The sequence below is a fragment of the Cygnus atratus genome, chromosome 4 (assembly GCF_013377495.2).
Source record: "Cygnus atratus isolate AKBS03 ecotype Queensland, Australia chromosome 4, CAtr_DNAZoo_HiC_assembly, whole genome shotgun sequence".
NCBI classification, from domain to species: Eukaryota; Metazoa; Chordata; class Aves; order Anseriformes; family Anatidae; genus Cygnus; species Cygnus atratus.
The window spans coordinates 16,995,110-17,018,308 of record NC_066365.1 but is presented as its reverse complement, the minus strand read 5'-3'; the positions used below and the strand labels follow the sequence as shown (position 1 = coordinate 17,018,308).

Sequence of the window (23,199 nt, the reverse complement as noted above, 5' to 3'; positions counted from 1 at the left end):
ATCCCCATTCCCCTGTTCCTCTGCGCCGCTTGGGGGGAAGAGGTGGAAGAGGGTGGATGGGGGGGAAGGTGCTTTTGGTTTCTTTCCTTTGTTCCTCGCTTCTCTAGCTTGTTAGTAATAGGCAATAAATCTTACTATCTCCCTATGCTGAGTCTGTTTTGCCCGTCACAATAATTACTGCGCGATCTCCCTGTCCTTATCTCAAACCTTGAGCCCTTTTCATCATATATTCTCCCCATTCTTCTTTGAGGAGGGGGAGTGAGAGAGCGGTTGTGGTGGAGCTCGGCTGCCGACCCAAGTAAAAGCACCACACCAACCTCAACCATTATGTGAAACTGGGACATACCCTATTGTGGGTCTCAGAAGAACCATACTCTTCAAATGCTTTTGGGTTATTTTAGCAGTTTTGGTAGTGATTGATCCTGAAGATACTAAACAGAGGGGAGGAAAAAAATGACATAGCAAAATAAAAAAACAAATGCTGACAAATGTAAAATTGTCCATCAAGGGCAATAATTACACGATTATGTTTTTCCAGTAATGTGTAAAGTAGTGATGTGGCTCTTATCATATCTAGCCAACAATTTGTGTCCCAGATGGACCATTTATACCTGGCTCAGTTGCTGACATGCTTTTGGTTGCCTTTGGAAACTCTTGAATGGCTAATATCATAAGGGTAAGACCCTGCAGGTCTTGTGTAGCCCACATACGGATGTTTTCAAAGGAAACATCTCTCCCTCCAATATTTATTTCTCTAAGAATGCAGCTGTATTACCTTGTCAGTCTATTCATAGTAGTTAGTTTGATCCCTTTTAACCCAAGATGGTTATCATCTTCTTCTATTATTTTTAGAAACCAGTTGTCGAGTACCAAACTCTTGCAGAATAGAAGAAACAAATTGGCTGCTTCATCACATTCTGGAAGTGACAGCAAGAGCTTTGTATATAGCCATTAGACATTTTAAAAGCTTTCCGAGAAAATCCATCCTTTGATTAGTAAAGCCTTTTCAAGAGATACAAGCCACTTGCTTACCACCTTCTTCTTTATTGTTATAATAAACTTCTTATTGATTATATCCTGACTCTCGATTTTAGTGTCAAGGTTCGGGTGTACACATACGAAGTACTTGAGTATTTGCTGCATAAGAAATATTGCAGTACATTTTTCACTACATACAATAAACTTCCAGATAAAATCCGTAAAGAAAAAATGGAGTAATATTTTAACTGTAAGCTTAATTAATGCTACATATTGTGTAGAAAGGAAACAAAATGCTGTAGTGTCGCACAAAAGAAGAAGTGTCTAAAGCTGGCCAGGAGCTATGTTGCTGTCAGGGTGAGTGAAAAGAGCCAGCTGGTTCTGGTAAATTTACCTATAAGATATCCTGAGCTATAGCAAGTTATGAGCACTCTGCATTTGGTACCCCTTTTTTTTTTTTCCCCCTAAATGCTGATGTGAGGAATATTCCCTGCCAGCTATATATATATTTTTTTTCTCTTCCTTAATTTGTACACATCATCTGATTGCTAATATGTTCCTTATCAGCCCACATTATGACTTGATCCAGACACTGTCAAACGATATTGGTATATTTTAAAATTTCTATATATGTTTTTCATCCTGTCTGTGAATTAAGAAAATAATGCACGGAGAATTAATCAGCAATGAAAATGTCTAGAAGTTGTGTCATGCATGTGATTGGCTACGATTAAAATAACTGAGGTAACACCAATCATACTGTTTTTTGGCTTAACTTTTCCACTATATGAGTAGTAAACAGTTTCAGACTTGTATCTGTGAAATTAGATGTTTATTTCTTAGGTTATTTTGAATATAGCTAAATCTTTGCTGTGATAATATTTTGTCAGGCTTGAAAAATGCTTGTAGCTTTAGATAAACGTTGCCATTTATAATACAAAATATATATATATATATTAAATCATTCCAAGACATTTATTTCTACAGTTATTAAGGTTATTTTATTAAATCTTGATATGCCTGTACTGGTAATTTCTGCTAATAAGACATATCAGGCCAACAAAATGGAATTCTCAAAACAATAATCATGTAAGAGAAATAATGTTTTTATTTTTTGTTTCAAATATAAATATAGTAAATAAAACATCATGTTAAAATTCTAAATATTGAATATTCTAAAAAATGTTAGAAGTTCTAAACAAAAAAAAAGAATGGAAAAGGGAAGGGAAAGTTTTGTCATTCACCGAAGTTACCTGTGAGTGTCTGATGGCATCCTGTCTCCCGTTTTAGTGGGAGTTTGTTCAAATGCCTGAATATCAATGAGCAAGTAATCAAGCTTTCAATAAAAGCAGTCTTCAATGAAAATTTCAAACCAGTTTTAATCATTGTACTGATGTTTCAAATATATTCAGTTTGGTTGTTATTTCAGTTCTACACCCTTGAGAATGCAGGCAGGCTTTATTAATCACTTTTTTTTTTAATCTGGTACTGAATAATTCTTTTCTCAAAGGTAGGAGTATGAAAGCTTTGTTAATAGGAAGGACTGTCAATTGAAATGTATTAATTGAAGCTAGCAAAAAATCTGGGTCAGATTAGAGAGAACTGTGTGTCTCTAAGCAATCTGAATTACAACATTTGCTTCAGGGATCGTGAAACGAGACCTTCAGCTTGGGCTTCTCAGAAAACTAAAAACAAGTTGGTAGAGAACAGGATCTAGAAAAACTAACTTTGGACCAGCTCTGATTGTAATGTCTCCAAATTTTCATTGCCTGAAAAGAAAAAGCACTGAAAGTAATGCCAAATGGAAGGGCAGTGGGATGAGTCTTCTTCAGTTTTTCACTGGTTTGCTTATTGTCTGTACAAGAGTTTCTTCCTCTCCTTCCTGAGCTCTTGTTTCTCTTATGTGCAATGATGCTGACAAAGATCTTGTTGATAAAGAGATTTGCCTGCTTGACACATAGATTTGGGATAGGAAAAACACAGGAGTCCCAGTCCAGTGGGACGTATGTGTATGAAAGAATTTCAGATCTGAAAAACATTGTAGTTATCCTGGCAAATCATTTATGAAGTTTCTTTCTTCTCCCATCCCCACTGAAATACCGGTCTTTTATTAGACTGCCTGACTTTCAAACAGACATAAGTCATATCAACCTCTGTATATTCTCTCTGATAACTTCTGCTGTGTCTGTTAAGTATAATCATAATCTTCTGTAGTCATCTATGTTTCTTAAAGCATGTTGTGCTTTGATCAAAGGTATTGCTCCCAGTTTGGATTTCCACCTATTTTAGCAGCTGGATGCACATGCAGAGAGGTGATCTTCCTAAGAGCTCCTCACTGTGTCATGAGGAAGCTACTGCATTAAGTTTATTTTTGTTTCTTTGTTTGTGTTTTTTTGTTTTTATTTGTCAACCACACTTGGGAAGAATTTTTTAATTGCCTTCTTATGGGGATGGTATTACCATTTGGCAACCCCATCCCTACCATTTCAGATTATCAAATCTAAATCTATCTTCTACTACTACTACTACTACTACAGCTACTACTACTGCCTATTTTTTGCTTGCTGAGCAAAATGGCAAAAAACACCTTTCAAAACATATATTTATATTCTTGGGTAACTTTTTAAAAAATTTGGGATGAATGGAATCAACAATGATTTAGTAGTTGTTGAGCTGATCCAGAAAATATATAGACAAAATGATTATATAACTTTTTTATCTTTAAAAAAAAATATTATTTTCAGAAAATTAATAAGCCAGAAGTCAAATACCCTGCCTGCATTAACAGCAAATATTGGACTGTTTCTTCGGTTAGACTAACAATCTTTTAATTAAGAACAATGATCCTTTTATTTCTTTTGCTGGTTTTGAATCTTCTTATGTGACATTTAGAAAAGAGCTGTTAGCCATTAAGACAAACTTGTGCTTGCCTAGAGGGTTATTTGCAAGTCATAATCAAGTTCTAAATGGGTTTTATAAACACTAGTTAAGTAGGTTGCTACTGTAACATTAGGAATTATTCCAACAATCTCATCCTCTGGATTTAGATTATTTGCTCATTATCCTCTCCACATCTTTTGCTATTTTTTTTGCTTTCAAAGTTTACCTCTGTAAGACGTTATGATTTTTCAAAAGACTAAAGTAAAGTTTGAAAATGTAAAATGTCTCTGCTTCATTCATTAATTGTTTTTAGGTATGAGGTATCTGTTTCTGTAGTACATAGTGGCCCCAAAATATCAATAGTGTGATCTTTTTATGTTCTAATACTGAAGAGGATCAAAAAGTATAGGAGTAGCTGGAGATTAAAATTAAAAATTCAGTTGTGACATGACTAAATAGTTTACAATGCTGTGATAATTTCCTTTGCACTGTTTATGATACTCATTCAATGTACTGTAAGAATTGATTTAATTTCTTTGTAGGTACTGAATAATGCATCCCATATTACTTTTGATTTGAATTAGAGCTCTCATTAGTTATGATACTACTGGAATTATTTTTTGTTTCTTTTAGTGTGTGTCTCTGGGTTGCTTATGATATTGTGTATATATGCATATGTGCACTATGCAGTTTACCAGTTTCAGACGCTAAGACTGAAACCTTTGTTTAATGAAGCAATTCTTTAATTATTTTTGTTTAGTTGAGATCCTCAGGCATTGTCAAAAATCCAAGTAAACAATGAACCCATGGTTCTTTTGTCATCTTGAAATAGTCGCTGGTCATTTCATATTTACTATATCTGAATAATGGGATAGCATTAAGTTTAGTACTGCAATCAGTTTTCTTAAATATTCATCTAATAATGATACCTCTTCAATAAAATCTGTCAGTCAGCCTGTTTAAAATGTGTATTTTCATAATCTATTTTGAAAATTCGATAGGATGAAATAGTCGGTTGTCAAAAGTGTGTATGTTTATATGCATTTATTTGAATGCATGTATACGTATTATTAAAGAAGTGTGTGCGTGTATATATATATATATAAAGTATATATGCACTTTATCAATCAGAACTCTAGGCTAAAACTCGTCAGATTTATTAGGTGTGACCAGTTTTTGAAAGATATTCTGTCATACTGTGTGGTTTGGCAAGGCTCATGGAGTTCGTGTTTTAAAAATATTGTAGTAACTTAACTTGCTCTTCCAGTGATCTAGAATTTCTGAAGTAAATATGATCTAATAATTTTTCAGTTACTGTGATAAAAGCGTGATACTGAATGGAAGTATTCATCAAACTTTTTGTGTGTCTGTGTCTTAGTACCTTAAACATTCCCAAGTGCTAATTCCCAGACCAAGTAGGACTTTTTTTCTCAATAATTTAAAAATTAGCTGATGAATTTTTACCTGAGTATACAATACATAGTGAGAATGCTGCCGATAATTGTGACATGGCCAGACTAATAACCCTAAAAGATAAAGCAAAAATTGCAATAATATATTTATAGTTATAGCATATGGCATATTCTTTGGGACTGCCTGTTTATTATTTAGGTATGTATTTATAGTTCTTAGAAAAAATGAAATCTTGATCCTTGGTGGTGGTAGGGATGAACTGATGTTACATGAGTTTGGACTGACAAAATAGGAAATATATTGACTTGCCTGAAGTTGGATGACAGCTAGTTGGGTGTGGTTTTATGTTGAACAGTTCTGGAAGTAAAATGTTTATTTATTTATTTATTTGTTTGTTTATTTATTGGAAAAAATATTCAACAGATTTAACAACAACAACAAAAAATGCTCGTATATGATATCAAAAGAAAAAAAAAGTTATTTCAATAGAACATGTGGACTGTATATGAATTAACCTTTATAGAAGATTTGCTCTTGTATAAAGTATCTGAGAAGAAGTTAATGGTATTCATAAGAATGGTCAGCTTCAGTTTGGGGAATTAAATTAGGGATTTAGCAGGGTTTTATTAATGTTGTTGAAACATTCTGTTTTAGGGGCAGTCCTACTTCTGGCATTCTCACAATTTGGAATTTGATTTTTTGGCTAATTTCAATGGTGTTAATCACTTTGTAAGTTACATATAAAGTTGGGTGGCAAGACAAGAAATGAAATGGTGTAAAAAAAAGGATGAATACTGTCATGATAAAGGGTAACAAGATTTTGAAGTCTGGTACCATTTTGCCTTGGGAGGACTGAGGAACGTAACTGACAAAATTCCTGTTTACTAGCTTATTTAAAACCACCTTTGTAAACTTGGTGTTCCTGGTTTGACTTACTGATGCGTATTAGTGTTATTATATGGATGTGTATTCATGACTTCTGGTTGTAAATATTCACAGGGAGTTAATTTTTGCAGTTTGTGTCTCGTTCATTAACAAGTGCGTGGGAAAACCTCTAGCAGTTGAGATGGTTACCTAAACATCTTTTAGCTTTACATTTTAAATATATACATATATACACATGTATATTTATGAAACCAACAGTTGTTTGATCCTACAAAGGGATTTAATCTTGTTCTTACTTCTTATTGAATCAATTGACTGAGTTTTGCTCAGGCTGTTCTATGATCTTTTAGTAAAATGAAAGGCAGTCTTTAAATGTAAAACTGATCATTTTATCTGATTTATTTTGTGCACGTAAGCTTATAAACCCAATGAGAGAATTTTTTTGTTGGTTTGTTTGTTGATTTTTTTCCACCCCCTGTGCACAAAGCCTATTAAATCAATGCTGTTATGGGCATATGTTTAATTTCATTTTTAATTCATGGAGAAAAGGTAATACCTCCCAGTCTAAAGGCAATGTGATATCTGAATATGAATATAAATACCTGTAAAAGAAAGTTAAGAATGTTAAAAAAAAGTCTAAAAATGTAAGATGGTTTCTTCTGAAATGCTTTAAGCATTTTTGCTCTAAATATTTAATTGTAACCTCTCTAAGAACTTTGTAAACAGTTTCTTGTTGTTCATTTGCTAGAATAACTTAAAATAGTTCAGTATAAAAACAGAAGTTATGGCCAAAATTAAAGCTTAGAAGAGTTTTCTTTTTTCTGTTTCTGTAAAATATGGTACAAATAATGGCATACTTTTGTATAAAATATAAGTGTACATATAATGGCATAAATTATTAATTTAATTTACCAAGTACAATAAAAGAGTGATAACTTCATTTTTGACATGCATTTCTAGAAACAATAGATTTTTTTTCTATTTGTATGAAATTGTTCCATGACTTATTTCTCCAAGACTTTTTTTTGTTTGTTTTTGTTAGTTTGTTTTTTCTGAATGACCTCCCCTCACAAAGAACAGTAAAATGGTTTTGGAAGTAAAATGCAGGATATGTACATGAATTACTTTATTATCTTTTAGAATTTCTTGCTGATACATTTGAAACACAAATCCAATTTGAAATATCAAACAAAAGCTTTAATTAAAAATAATACAATGAAAACCACCAGATTCTTACTAAAAGCCTAGTTAAAATAGTAATTATATGGTTTTCCCTGAATTTATGCATCCCTTCTCTGCCCATAGAAATTGATTTCTTTATGTTCTCAGATAATCTTTACATGATAAAATCTATAAGATATAGGCCTTTCAGTTTTTCGTTACTTACCCTTACATCTTTCTTTTTCAGATGACACGAGAGCAGTATATATTAGCAACACAACAGAACAGCCTTCCAAGAACTGAAAATCCTCAGTTTTACCCAGTAGGGATTTATGGATGGCGAAAGAGGTGCTTATACTTCTTTGTACTTCTCCTGTTGGTTACCATGATTGTTAACTTAGCAATGACAATATGGATTTTGAAGGTTATGAATTTCACAGTGGTAAGTATCTCAGCGGCTTTATCCTATTTCTTATACTAATAACTTGTAGTTTCAGTTCTCTTTCCTTTATCATATTATATACAAATTCTATAACTTTGGATTAGAAATGGCATATACTTCTTTGAGTGTTGCTTCATATATTTATGCTCTTTGTATATATTCTGATGTGAGTGGCCTGTGCCCTGTTTTTGTTAATATCTGCTGAAAATATACCTGTATCTTAGATTTATTTGTTTGCCCAGCTGAAAGCATAACGGCCCCAAGTGTCTCTTGGTTGCTTTTCAGCACTGATAGCAAACAGTAGGAGTATGCTATGCCTGTTTTGTATGGTATGTTTCCTCTAAAGGAGAAAACCAGGTTAGTTGGGTTCAACTTGGGATGGCTTTTTTAGTACCTGCTGTTACTGTTTCTCTAAAGCTTACTGGCCTTGATGGCCAGTAAAACTCTGTGTTTCACGTAGAACAAACAGTGCCTGTTTTGATGTTGATAAGATCAGGTAGGTGGGTATAAAATCCACAGACATTTATGAGACAGCCTCCATCTGGAAACTTTAATAGCAGCAAAGTGTTACTGAGTGTATTCCCAATGTACACGTACCTGAAAAATGTCTGTGTTCAGTAGAGGTTGTATTATCTGCCCAGCTGTTCCCAAAGCTTTGCTTGTGTAAAGGTGATTGGTGTGCTCACTAGTTGGCTGTGGTGTAGTATCTTTTTGTATATCAAAAGACAGAACACTCCTCGGATTAAAATAACAGTGGTTCTGCTCCAGTGTAATAGCACTGTAGTCTTTCTGGGTTTTGATGTATTTAATAGGGTATTTCTAATTACTAGGGTCATGGCACATTTCAATTCTCCATTAGTTTCTTGGAAATAAAAAGCAGCCAATAAAAACAGCCTTAAACACATCTGAAACTGTTCTATACTTGCCAATGCTCTCTAATACATAGTGTTACCTGAGATCATTGTCTGGTGAGACGTATTGTAGAAATACATTGCAACTTTTGAGTTGCCAACAGTGGGTAAATGTGGTATATTTGTATTTTTACAACTATATGACAATTTCATGTATTGAAGAGCTTGACAGAAGTTTTTTGTTGTTTTGTTTTTATTTTTTAGCATAATGTGCTTGCAAAATAGGACACACACACTTTTGATACTCATATTAGAAGCATATTTAGGATATCATATCTGTTGACTTGAGTAAAATGGTCTGATATTTATCCAGAAGGGAATTAACCATGGAAAATTAAAAATATTGAGAAGATGTTTAACTAGCACAGCACTTTTCTCTGGGCAAAAGATTACATTCCAATAAAATATTTGAATCTACTGCTAACAAATTTTATTTGTGTATCTCAGCAGTGGTAAGAAATCGGAAGTACAGCTTGAAATCTTTTGAATGGGAAAATACATTTGTCAAACTGTTTAAAGAGCACAAAGGAGGAATCTAGCCGTGATAAAAATAATTGTTGAAATTGAACTGCTTGACATTTTGATATTATTTTAAATTCTTTGCCATTTTTGCACCAGCCAATATTGAGCTCTTTATGAAAATAACAGTAATTGTATGAAGGGGTCATGAAAAGCCAGGTCATGGGTTTTGTCATTGCTGGCTGACAGTTGCAATGATGTTAATGTGTGAGCTGTTGACTTTCTATTTTTAACTGTACAGCTGTAGCCACTGGCCAATTGGCACAATAAAAGCCTTTCTGAGTTCAGTTCATAGATTCTCCAGTAGGGAAGTTTTCTGAATATACTGACCTTGCTTGTAAAGGTCATATTCTGAATCTGAGCTCATTATCTCACATTCTTTTTATGCACACAGAGAAATATGGTCTCCCATAAGGCCACTGATTTCATAGTAAGGCAGTCAACTAAAGTGAAACTGTCCTTAAGATATGCATATTGAAAAGCCAATCAAACAAGCAAATTAAAAAAGAAAACGATTTATTTGCAATTAGGTAAAAACATAGTACAGGCAGGTTTTGTGCAAGTCTCTTTTTCTGAGATTAGCTGGTGTAACTGGAAATAGTAGATAAACTTTTGGGCATACAGTCTCTTCTTTTAATGTACAATGGAAGAAAGAAACTTGCAGGATAAATACAAGTTAAGAGTAATTTCCCGAGTTTAATATGTATCAGTTAAACAAGCAAAACCAAAAGTAATTAGTATCAGTGTAGCAGAGGGAATATTACATGTAGGAATCAGAGATAAAGTAATCATTTTTTGAAACATATTCCCCAGCTGATCGCGTAGTGGTGCTGTCCCTTAATGTCTGGTTGAGATCTGTTCCCTCACTGTTCAGTCATCTATTTAAAAAGATGCAGTGTGAGAACTTCAATACAGAGAAGTCCCCAAACAATTCCACTGATAGATATATCTGTCTCTAACATACTATCCTATCCTGGGTTTATGCGGAAAGTAATTATTCAATTGTAGGTTATATTAGAGAAAGGTCTGACCTTGAACAAAATGTTCTGCAAATAACAGCCGTGAAACAATCCTCAGGCTAAACTCAGCATTGGAATAAAGCTCTTTCTTGTCTAACGTGCATCAAGTGGATCTACTCTGAAGTGAGTGGTAAATTTTCAACCACTATGATATATCCTTCACTAGTGGAACCATCAAAATCTCTGAATTACATGCTTGAACTTTGGACTTCATCTATTGTATTAAATTATTTCCTGAAAAATAAACAACTGCTACCCTCAAGAATGAGCTCAACTTTCCTCACAGCTCGTAAGCCTAATCTTCAAAGGAGACCTGATTCTTAGAAGAATCAAGCCAGAAACGAAAATTCATAGCTTTTCTGAGAATCAAAATCACAGACTCGAGGGATGAGAGTTTTATGGAACATTTATTATTTCCCTTCCTTGTACTAACATTGCCATGGTCCACAGGCTCCCCATGGAAATGTCTGTCTTTCACCTTCCCTCAGATTATAGTATCCTACCTCTCACTTAGTATAGGCCATGTGTGTTATTAGGTGTTTCAAGAAAGATGGGACATTCAAGTAATTATTTGGTGACAATTTACCCAGGGTAAATTATGGATATTAGGAGACATTTATTCTCAGAAAGAGTAGTCAGGCATTGGAACAGGCTGACCAGGGAAGTGGTGGAGTCACCATCCCTGGGGGTGTTCAAGGAAAGGTTGGATGTGGTGCTTGGGGACATGGTTTAGTGGGTGACATTGGTAGTAGGGTGGTGGTTGGACCAGATGATCTTAGAGGTCTTTTCCAACCCTAATGATTCTGTGATTCTAGTATGTATTAATATCCTGATTATTTCACTTATGCAGTATATATGAATTTTAAATGATAGCAATGAAATAAATATTTTTACTGTGCCTTCATTCTTGTCATATTGTCTGGTCCATAGCATAGGTAATTAGCTTATTTTTCTTAAAATATTTAATCACTTGAACATATTGTCTGATAACATTTTTTTTATTATTTTATAGAGTCTTCAAGTTACTCCAACCTCAATAGAACTATAATCTTATATTATTTACTCTTTATATAGTTGCCAGTGAATAATGTATATTGACATTCTGTCAATCTTATTTTATAAACGAGATTTTTTTCACATTTTTGTCACTAAATACCAGTGTACAAACAAGTGACTGAAAATTTTCTGTGAATATTTCAAATTACAGTTTAAAAGAGAAAGTTCAAAGTAGTCCTCTTACTGCTGTGAAGTAGCACTGTGAAATGATATTGTGACGTGGGGCAATCAGTATAGGAACTTGAGATCTTTTGGTGGGGAGTCATTTAATATGAGTGCATTTATACATTTTCTAGTATTCATGCAATTGGCATTGATATGGGTGTTTACATGATACTGGGTTATTCCATTACATGTTACATTACATGGATGTTGGGGTTTATTAAAGTTGAAAAAAGTGTAATAGTAGGAATCTCTGTTGGGTTGGCCTGTGATTCAGCCACATATGCTAGGAAATACTAGCACCAAATTGTATACTGGTTTCAGTTGTACAACTGTTTGCTTTTGTGTCTCTGTATTCTGCTTTCCTGCTAGAAATAGACGTATGAAAATATTGTTTGTTATGTTACCCATCTAAGAATGGAATCACGCAGTTCAGGTATTTTTTACTGCTGTAGTTATAGCAATGTTGTAGTCAATTTTGTCTGATGTCATGGCACACTATTTTCTATATTGTTACATGTTAAACTCCTCTTGCCAGTAGTACTGACTTCTTTTTACAATCAGGAATGAGACAACTCATCATTTGGGTTGGGAATGAGAAAACTCATCATTTGGGTTGAAATGTAAGCTATTCCTCGTGGAAACTTGAACTTCAATTTAGCTGCGAACATAAGCAGCTATTTGAATTTCCTGTCTGGAATTCATGTGCTTCATGCTCCCAGTTGATCATACTCTTCTTGTTGGCTGCCTAGCTCCAGCCCTGTGTATTTTGACAGCAGCTAGTTTGCAAGGTGGTTGAGTGCTTGCCCTACGGTACACATGCCAACACAACAAACTCTTTTTGTGTGGCGGCATATATAATAATGCAGATACATGCAACTATTAACTTGTCTCTGTTTGTATCTTTATAGATCGTCCCTATATTCTTCTAGGAATTTGACTTTTAGAGTCTTCTGGTGATACAAAAATCTATATCTGAATATTCTAATACATTTATTTCTCTAGACCAATGAACACAAGTTCATTTTCTTGTTTTTTTGGTTGCTGTGGAAGAGCAAGTTTTTAACTGCTTATGCTGTTGGGGCACATACACCCATGAACAATTTGTCCATGGCAGCTTAGCACACTTCTCTAGAATGAAAAAGCAGCTCTTAGCTAATTTTCACTGAGGTGTCACATTTGTATCAGATTGGCATTTAAAATTTATGAAGTTGTTTAATAGCTGTACTTATCTCAAAAATAATTTGTTTGGCAAATAGACAACTTCTTTCATTTTCAAAGGCAGCAGTTTGTTATTAGGTTTTGAATGAGTATTATTATGATTTAATAATATCAGTTGCTGCATATTTAATAAAAATGTTGTCATATCTGCATATTTCATTTATTTCAGTGGCAATCATTTATTGCCATTAATTTATACTGGAAGTAATCAAATTTTCAGAGGAATAAAATTTGATATCTCTTAACTGGATTGAAAACTGTTACTCTACATCTTTCAACCTTTTAGTTTTTGAGAACCTCATGTCCCATCTGGGGATGAATGCAAGAAAGCTTTTGTTTCCTTTTTGTTTGCTCTTTTTTTGTAGTGAGAATGATCCAGTCCAAAGCAGGCAATATCATTAATTATTAATGATTAAGAAACTTAGTCTAGATATCAGAGACCAATGTTCAAATTCATGCAATCTCCCATATAGATCATGTGCCAGGTAAGTGTCCTACTCAAAGGCTATTATTCCTTTTGATTGGATTCTTAATATTACTTTTTAATAGGTATATGAGCTCTGTCTTATTACCTTTTAATCTCAAACTTTAGATATCATCCCTATAAAAAGTTTTATTGAAAATTCCTATGAAATATCTATGTACTCATTAAAATATTTTCTGCTCAGAAAATATTAAAAATATTAAAAATATTTTCAACTCATATATTCAGAATATATTTTCTTATAATGCCTTTTAAGAAAAGTTCAGGAAATTGTCAGCTAGCTAAAATAAGTATCAGTTAAAAAAAAATACACGTGCACTCATTCACACAGATTCTTATTTATATAATTGACTGTTTTCATCTCCTTTTTATGTTGCACTGGAAGACAGAAACTTAAGATTCTTGAATGAACCTGTCAGCTCCATGCATGATCCAAGCACTTGCTAATAGCACGTCAGCTAAGGAATCTTGCTAGTAGTTAATTTCACTAGTACTTTTTTCACAATCCTACATTTTATTTTATTTTATTTTTAACATTTGTGTAGTAGCACACCTCTATGGAACTGGAGGCTATTTGGAAAAACTTGCATCCTCTTTTATTTGGAATGCAGTGGGTAGGAATGAATTGATTTATTTTTATCCTGTGTCACATAGTGTTTCACATAGTTGCTGTTCTGAGTACAATGATGAATTTGTTTTCAGTTGTTTCCAACCCCATTTTTCTAAATCACTTTGTATCTCATTTAGTATTTGTACCTCCTGTATTATATATCTCCTTCTGTTGATCTTATGGGGGAAAAAAATAACATTCCAGGGGCTTTGAGCAACCTGGTCTAGTGGAAGGTGTCCCTGCCCATGGTGGGGGGTTGGAACTAGATGATCTTTAAGGTCCCTTCCAACCCAAACCACCCTATGATTCTGTGGTTCTATGATCTCTTATTTGTAACATATATGCATGGCAACAGACGGCACAAACAGCCAAATGTCACATATTTGGTTAGGTATTTTACAGTGCAAGGCATCTTGCACAAAGGCAACTTCCTGTAAAAATTAGGAAGGTATTGTTTAAAACAGTACTATTTAACAGCATTTCTTATCAAATGTGAATTGCCTTGGTTTGATGTGCAGGTTTCCTTATTTATTTTGGTTGGATGAATGAAGCTTTTAAATATTTTGTCTTGTTCCTGAGATGTAGATATGTGCTCTTTAGTGTTTATTATTACAAATGATCTCTGATGGAGAACACATAGATTTCTCATTTTTATACTTGTTCAGTCATGCAGATTTAACGGCAGAAGATTAGTAAATCAAAGAATAACTACTTTGCACCCTACTTAACCGTGTAAAAATGTAATTTCTGTGTATACACAATCTACGAATGCAATAGTTTAAACAATTTCAGCATGACCTTGTATTTGCAGTTTTGGAAAATTGTAGTATCCAGAACCTTGAAAGCTTGGGGAAAACAATGGAGGGTATAAATAATGTTTACTTTCCAAAGAAGCACTGAGAATGAAAGGAGGTATTTGGGTTTACAAGGTCACTGTTTGCTCATTTGTCTCACTGCTTCAGATTTGTTTCATGAAGCGTCAGGACAGATTTGGAATATACGCATAAGAGGCATAGATTCATAATTTGTGTCTCAAACCATGTTAGCCATCTAGCGTGCCACAGGTAACTTGCCACATGTTTCAAAAAAAAGGGTGGTTGGCTACGTCTTCCTTTACTACTCACGCAGTGATTCTGATATGCATTAAACTAAGACTCATGTAACTTCTTGTAAGAGTTTTAACATCTGAAGAGAATACTGAGGGTGGCAACGGAAGGTAAAAAACAAGGCAACAGCAACTCTAAGTCTTCTGATAAGTTAGATGAGTATGAATGTTATATTTATTATATTTATTTATTTGTATTTTCAGTTTGTGGAGGTCTGCCTTATATTAAATAATAATAATTTGTTTTAGCTGAGTAAACAATGTTTACTAGACAACTTATTATTAGTCATTCACTACGTAAATAGACCAGAACAAGTATTTCAGATTTTTTTAGAAATATTTGCTTTCATGAAAATTGAATTAACTTCATTTCCATTATTGGCTTTTAGCGGTGTTCCCTTTCCACACATAATCTGGCATGACATAAATGTCTGTGGAAAGTGAGACTTTCAAGAAAATATTATACAAAGATAATTTTGAATTCTTAAAGGTTTATCCAAGAAACCAGTTTCAAGAGTTAATTAGTCCAATTCTGTTGCTTGAATAGCAGATATTTTGAAGAGAGATGTTGAAGTGTTGTGTTTATTTTTAATTGGAATAAAAAGAAAAATATATATATATATTAGGGTTCAGGAAAATTACCAACACAAAGTCATTATATGAAAAGAAATATAATCTAATGCATCAGTAATTGTGTTTGTCACAAATAGGGCAAATGTCTAGTTAGCAGTCTAGTTAATTTTATAGTTCAGGCCAAACAGTAATGTTTTGTAGTGTTATTTAGCAGTAATTAGAAAGATATGAAACCACTTGAACAAACTTTAGTTACTTAAAGACAGCAACAATCTGTATGAATAATGAAATGTGTCATGGTATCTTCTTTCTCTTGCATTATTGTTATGATTTATGTGGGTATGCAGTACAATAATAAATTACAGTCTGTGCCTGGAATCCTGTATTTATTCGTACACATCTTCCATCCTGAAATCAATAGAAATCCATATACAGAAGCAGCCTGTACTCATATCAGTGTAGCCTAAATTAGACCTAGCACATCTATAAGTTATAATAAATAAGAAATAGGAAGATAGAATATGTAGTGATATATATCTTACATGGCAGAGTATTTCCTTTTCTTTCTTATTAGTCAGGATATTGGATGTGTGGTTAGAGTCCCAGGCAGGATTAAATGATGAAATCAATTTTTTTTTAAGCAGGAGTAATACAGCAGTATGAACATTTTATCAAAAATGTGAATAATATATTTGTGTGGCCTTCAGGGGACCAATAGAAAAATTGAAAAGACCTTTACCCAAAAGATGCAATACTATTGGGGTCTGGTCATATTTTACTGTAGTGATAGATACAATCTAGAAATAAAAATCAAGAAATCTCACAAAGGCAGAATAAAAATAATATTGCCAGAGAGAACACAGAAATAGTGGAACCACAAAAAAATAGAAGTCACTGTTATTACACCATCCAAAAGGCCTAGATTGCAATAGAAATTTGGCTGACCCTTCTTGAAAAGTCCAATGATTTATTATTGCATGCAACATATTGCATACCCAGTCTGTGACATCATGCCATCATTCCAAATCAATCAGTCCAGCATCAACCATAAGAGACACAGTGCAGATTTCTTTTTACTTCGCCATGCAATTAAGTATAACAAGTTGTTCAGGATTCCTCAAAGATCTTGAGAGTTTCAAGTCTATTTATTACATCTGAAAAAAAAAAATCAGATCCACATTTTAACATATGTAATATCAGATGTGTATTTTTTATGCTAAACAGGGCCTTTTTTATTTTCTTTGTTGTCTTCAGTATACATCTCACTTAAGCCATGTTTGGAGGTCTGGGCATTCTACATAGGAATAGTAGAGGAGATGAAAATCTATTAGCTCTGTTGGATGAACATGCAATCCAAAAGATGTTTTTGCTTGAACTAATTGTTGTCAAATTATAGGTTAAGACATGCACTGTAATGCTTTACTTTATTTACCAAATGATGATGATAATTAGTGCTGAACTTGGTCTTTTACATTAGTCAATTTAAAGGAAAAATATATGATGCAAATAGTTAATAAGAAATTTGTCGGTGGATTTGTGCTCAGGGCAGATTGATGTAGGCTTATGTGTATATTCAGATCCAAAACTTATTTTTTTCTCAGGACAGACAGTTTACATTTTGAATTTCCCGGTGGTTTCATAGTTGTGGGATTTTTTTGTTGTGTTCTTTTTGCTCTTCCATAATTAAAATGCTAACTATTAAGGGAAAGAGTTGCTTTATATGCTTAGCTCTATATTATCTTACTCTGAGTTTGGGATTTTATAAATGATTTGCAAAGTGATTTCAATTACTTTATGATTTAATAACTACTTTTAGAATGATTTTATTATTATCACTACCTTGAATGTAATTTTTAATATGAATATATTAGAATGCTTATGGAGAAACAAAATGATTAGTAAAAGAGCCAGATGATTTTAAAATTAAAAAGATTAAAATTAAAAGATGCCGTAGAATTACTCAAGCTACAGTTTAGTTAGAGTTAGGGGGCACTTTTTCATGGCAACTCCAAAGTTTCAGTGGAAAGAACCTGAAAGACAGATAGCTCTTGCTTTGCTATTTTCTATTTCAGTCATTATGATCAGAGATCTAATTCTTACATGTGTTGGAAAGATAACTTCTGTAAAAATTAATTGTAGTGGGTATTGTCATTACTTCAGTTAAGAAGTAATCCTACTCTGTAACAATTAAAATTAACTGTTTCCATTGTTGCCATTTCCTGAACAGATCAATAGTGATTAATAGGGGTTGGAGACGGTAAGAATTAAAGCATAAAAGACCAGGACAGAGATCAAGCTTTCATTCTGAGCCTTTCTTACTGCTTTTAGAAATAAAGGCAATGTTAGTGTGGAAACATACAGACATTTTTACACAGTACAAGTGTAAAAAATAACCATTATCTTTTCATTTTTTTCTGGATATACTGAAAAATCCTAATAACAGGAAATAGAATGATTCTGCAAAGTCTCTTAAAAAGAATGCAGATGGATCTTCTTGCAGATGTAGATTTGTTGCTCGTCTTGAGAAATAATTTATTATGGCCTCTTAATTTGTTTTTATCAGGCCCATAAGTTAAGACCCTTGTAGGAAATATCAAAATGGGAGCACCATCCATGTCTGAGTAAACATGTAATCTCTGTCTGGTCTTTTTTGTTTGTTTTGATTCGGGGTTAATGATGTAATGGTATGTAAGCAAACTCATCTGTTTCCAGATGTCAAAGTATGCAAACCATTTCTAAATTAGGTAAACAAACTTTAGCTTTTTTTGTTGTCATCCTCTACTTAAACTATTGCCTCAGCCATTTAAAATGTAGAGTCTCCCTTCTGTCTAAAGAAATCCTATCTACAGGTCGCTGCTGGGGAAACCCCTTTGCTGTGGTTACAAAAGGGTCACACTCTTTTTGGGAGACCTAGACAGGATCTGATGGACAGACAAAAAGAGCAGAGTATGGAAACAAAGAGTCCATGGCAGATATGAAAGTTTTGGGGAATATGCCTTCTGTAAACTCCTGTCTCTTCTGATTTTTAACAGGCGTGTTCTGATCTCTAATTCTTAATATGAACTGTGGAAAAATAAACATCCTATTATGAATTGTTATCTGAGCTTTGGCCTAACTGTCAAAGGACTGCTACACTCTTGTCTTAAGATTTAATAAAGCTATAATCTATAGCTCACTGAAGGTTAACAAAGCATTTACTTTCAAGAAAATAAAATTCAATGGCAGATGAAGGGCTTTATTACTATGCAAATTAAAAAATCATTTTCACAGTCTGAAGGGAAATATTTATGGATTTCTGATTCATGCTGTGTGTGAATAAAATTATTCCAGCTACCCTAAAGTTCAAGTGAAAACTGAGTTATTTATGTAAAGCAAGAGTACAACGGAATACATGATAAGAATTTTTGACTAAATAGGCTTATAAAGGGGAAGCTGTTTAAGAATTTCAAACATTCTTAAACCATTGTTTCAATGAAAATTAAAATACAGATGTATTATACCATAGGATACAGTATCATCAGAGATTTTCAAAAGATATGAACTGAGCTGAAATATTCTAGCAGCATCCTAGTACTCATTGACAGAAAATCTGAGTTTATCTGAGTAATCCAGTCACAAATATTTCACAATACTTTGTCCTAGTGAACTGAAATTGTTTGTTGGAGCACTGCTTCAAAATTTAATAAGCTCACAATGTACAAATCATTTCTAAACACAGAAGAGGTTTCCCAAAATAATAAGTTTACATCATGTGGTCTGTCTGTCTAAAGTTTTTATTCAATAACCTTATGACTTACTGGACTTCAGAACCACTGAATACATGTAGAACACTCTGATAAAAGTTATTAGAGGTATTTCAGGAAATTTGTTCACACTTCTAAGGATATTTTTGTATGCTATAAGTGTTTTTGTTTGTGTTTTTGGATACGCAGAATCTAGGACTGTCAAGTTTCAGGTTATCAGTTAATGGCTTGGTTTACAAAAAGTGATTGTAAATCAATCTTGATGATATGTATGCTGGTTTAAAACACTGTCCTTGCAGAGCTTTGCCTGTTGTTCTTGTAAAAACATCCTCCTGTAGATATTGAATGTGACTTAAATCCTTTTTGAGCATTAGGATCTTCACAACAATTTTTTATGTTATCTATAACAGGGTAGGCTCTGCTAAATAACAGATACATGATAGATGAGTACTATCTTATAGAGGGTGTTTAAGAGCAGTATGTGATGACTCCATCTCTAAAGCTTTGAAGCTTGATTGTGAAAGTATTCATTCTCTTGAAAGTGGAGTGGTAGTAGTGCAAAGTGCAAATACATAATTTCTGTGCATGATAGTGAAGATCAGTAACTGTGCATTGGTGGTGTACTTGAGTGACAGGAATATGCCAGCTTCCTTTTTATTTACTGACAGTGTGATTGTTCTAGGTACTAATTTCAGGGGAGTCCAGTAAACTAATGTAGTCAGAAGAAAGTGTCCATAAAGTGAAGAAGCAGGTTAAATATCAGGAACAGAGACAGACATTTAGCCTGCACAAGGAATGTTCTGGGGTGGTCATTCAGGTGGCTGGAGAGAGGTTGTGAAAAATAGAAGAAAGGAATAATGTTATTCTGACAACAACATCTGTGGTTAATCTGTGGAGCACTTCAACACATGATGTAGATGCTAGAAGTTTATAAATGTTTAAGAAGTGTTTGGAAAATGCAAAGAAGAAAAATATACCAAAGGCTATCAAAGACAAAGTTAAAATCTCAGAATGGTGACAGATTTCTCAAAAATGCCATTATCTGAATATCCTGTTCTTCTGATTGGCTGTCATCTGCTTACTGCTGTCAGAAATGAAATAATGAACTAGGTAGACTTTTTGTCTCACCTAGAATGGCTGTTCTTAAATTTTTCTGAAAGCCACACTGAGGTAGTTCTCAGCTTATGCAGTGTACTGATAAAGCAAAGATTTGTATTGTGCAGTGCAATACGTTATGGCGTGAAAAAAATTAATAATTTAATGGTCACATTTTGGCAAGAGTACTGCGTGGTTTAGTCCCTATCCCTGATCTGGCATGGAATTATTTGGGATCTTTACTTTCTGCCATAGAGAGGAAAAAAAAAAAAATTAAATGACAGGCTGGGGTGCACAGCCAAACAAAGCTAAATCAAAGTGTTAGATTTGGATCCCTAACTTAAAGTACCATAAAAATGTGACTGTGCTTATGAATTACACCCAATCTATGTCTGGCTTGTTATCATTCTGTAAAAAGGTAAATAAGATAAATTCTGAAGGACTGATAAAAACAATACCAGTTTTTGGAATAACTGTATATGAATCAGTTTGGGGTATTTTCATAGTTTAAATTTTGAGTTTTTTTTTCACCTCAGATTTATAAATGTAAGTATGTTTCTATTGGATGTATAATTTTTGAAAAATAGTTCAAAATCTATAATGTACTGTCTTGACTAGAAAGCATCAGTCAGTTGTTTAGCAATTTTTGCCTTTGGCTTCAGATACCTTAGGCAACGCATTGTACACTTGTTCATTTTTCATTTGAGGTTTTATAGATGTTCTTTTATAAATAAGTGTTATAAATGTTTTAATTTTACGAAATTGGATTTAAAAATCCCATTCAAATTTACCATTGTTTGTTTGTTTTTTGTTCCTCTATCTCTATATATTATAACACGTTAGAGAAGCAAAAGCACAGTTCAGATATCTCTCTATCTTTTAAGAATTAATTATGGGTCTGTTACTTTCTGGTGTATAAACTCTTATAAGTGTATAAAATTATATATTTTCTGGTATATAACCTCTCTATGTGTGTGCATGCCCTTTCTGTTTTCATGAGTGTATGAAACATACATGTGTACATATAGATATATATACACACACATATGTGAATCATAATCTTTCTTTCCTGGCTGCATTTTAAAATGTATCTGTTGATGACAAGAAAAGAAAGGACTAACCTAATGTTAAGAGTTATGAGATCAAAAAGTTGCATTAAAGGAAAAAAAAATTATTTCTGATGTTTAAACAAAGGGGGGCTCTTAGCTAATAGCTAATAGAAATAGCCCCAGGCAGACATATATCCTGTAATGCAAAACAAGACTTATTTTTAAAACTACTAAAATTAAAATCATGACAGGTCTAGAGAATATGGTATACTGAAGTGTTCTAGTCTAGCTGGAATACTTAGCTGTGAATGTTAATGATTTATTTTTTCAAAATGAATGTGATTGGAAAACTCGTGAATATTTAAAAACTAGATAATGAAATAACATTAATATATTTAGTAAAATTTTAGAGCATTTTAGTCCACTGAAAAAGTAACATGAACCAATGGGTCAATTAAAGTACCTAGAAAGTGGTATGAACCTAGAGAGGTTCATTTCATTCTCATCCACATTAAATCATTGTTTTCTCTTTCATACTATTTAAGTAAAAAAAAAAAAAAAAAAAAGAATGTCCTTTGAGTGGTGAGGTAAAATAAGTATTTTTTGTTAATTACGAAGTTGTATTATAGAACAGTGAAAAGCTGATTTTGAATTTTGGTAACAAGCAGCTTTGCTGGCTTTCTAGAAACACCTGATTCTTGGTTATTTTTTATGGATTTTGTCATACTCTTTAGTTATACTCTGTCTTTAAAGGAATAAATATTGTAACTTTTTTTTTTCTGGTAGTAATGAACATTATGGAAACAAACTTTTCTTAATAAGAAGTCTTGGAAAGGAAAAGAAAGAAAAATGGTACAAGAAATGAGGAAAAAAAACTGGGGGAGAGAACAAACAATAAGATAGGAAAAAAATAGAAAAGGAAGGCGCTAAAAGGAGAGCGAACTCTGTAACTGTATTTCTTGTTCTTTCAAAAGCTCTCATGTAGGACTATGCCTCGTTATGTTGTCACCTGAAATAAAAATAAAACTGGGTTTTTGAAATGGTTCTGGCATTTTATTCATACAGAATTATACCAAATATACTTTATTATGTTTCATTAGAAATAGCCACTTGTTTAAACTCTCTCTGAAAGCCTCTCCTATAGGAAATAAAAGTATATTCTTAGCAGTTATGATTACCCTTCATGTCACTATCAGATAAATTTGAATATGCTTAGCAATGCCAGTACTGCATTGTATGAGTTTTCACAATGCCTGCATGTTTTAACAAAGAAGCATGAAATGTATGATGCATTCATTTTTATACAATTTATAGGTTTAAATATATCTTGAAATATTTAAGTATGCTAAAAGAGCTTGAAATATCTAGAAGCCATTCGTTAGTTGTTCCTTTATTACTTTGTCCAATTAATGAAGGGCTATAAATTTTACATTAATTTAGAAATGCATTTGGCCTCTAACCATTATGATCTTTCAAGATGTGATGGTGACATAAAATAAAAACAATTGCTGGATGCTTGAACGATTTTAGAAATATTTATTACTCACTATAAAACTGTCTCTAAACTCTATAATGATGCTATAAAAATTACACTACCAAGGGAGAAAGGTCTTTAGTAAGGACTGGATTCAGGCTGATAGCAAGGCAGAAAAAAAGAAGGAGAATGCAATGTGAGTCTCGAAAGTGAGCAGATTTAAAAGGAAAACGGAGAAAAGAGAAAATAAAATAAAATGATCTCTTCAATATAAATTAAGTTGAAAGTTTCTAGGGGTTGATCTGAGGTTCATTAGCTGGGTATAGCTAGCTAAACAGACTCTAAGGAGAATAATTGGTGAGACAAAACACAGGTAAAGGTTGATAGATTAGCACAGAATTATTGAAGCTGACAGCCCT

The 23,199-nt window shown here is 33.2% G+C and overlaps 1 protein-coding gene across 2 annotated transcripts in view; it reads left to right on the top strand.

Moving 5' to 3' along the window:
- The first annotated feature begins 7,564 nt into the window (after positions 1-7,564).
- Positions 7,565-23,199, top strand: part of SGCZ (sarcoglycan zeta) — a 199,226-nt gene continuing 183,591 nt past the window's right edge. For both annotated transcript variants that reach the window (XM_035539598.1, XM_035539589.1), the window contains exon 1: positions 7,565-7,759. In XM_035539598.1, coding sequence (XP_035395491.1) covers positions 7,565-7,759 — 195 coding nt within the window. The remainder of the gene's footprint in view (positions 7,760-23,199) is intronic.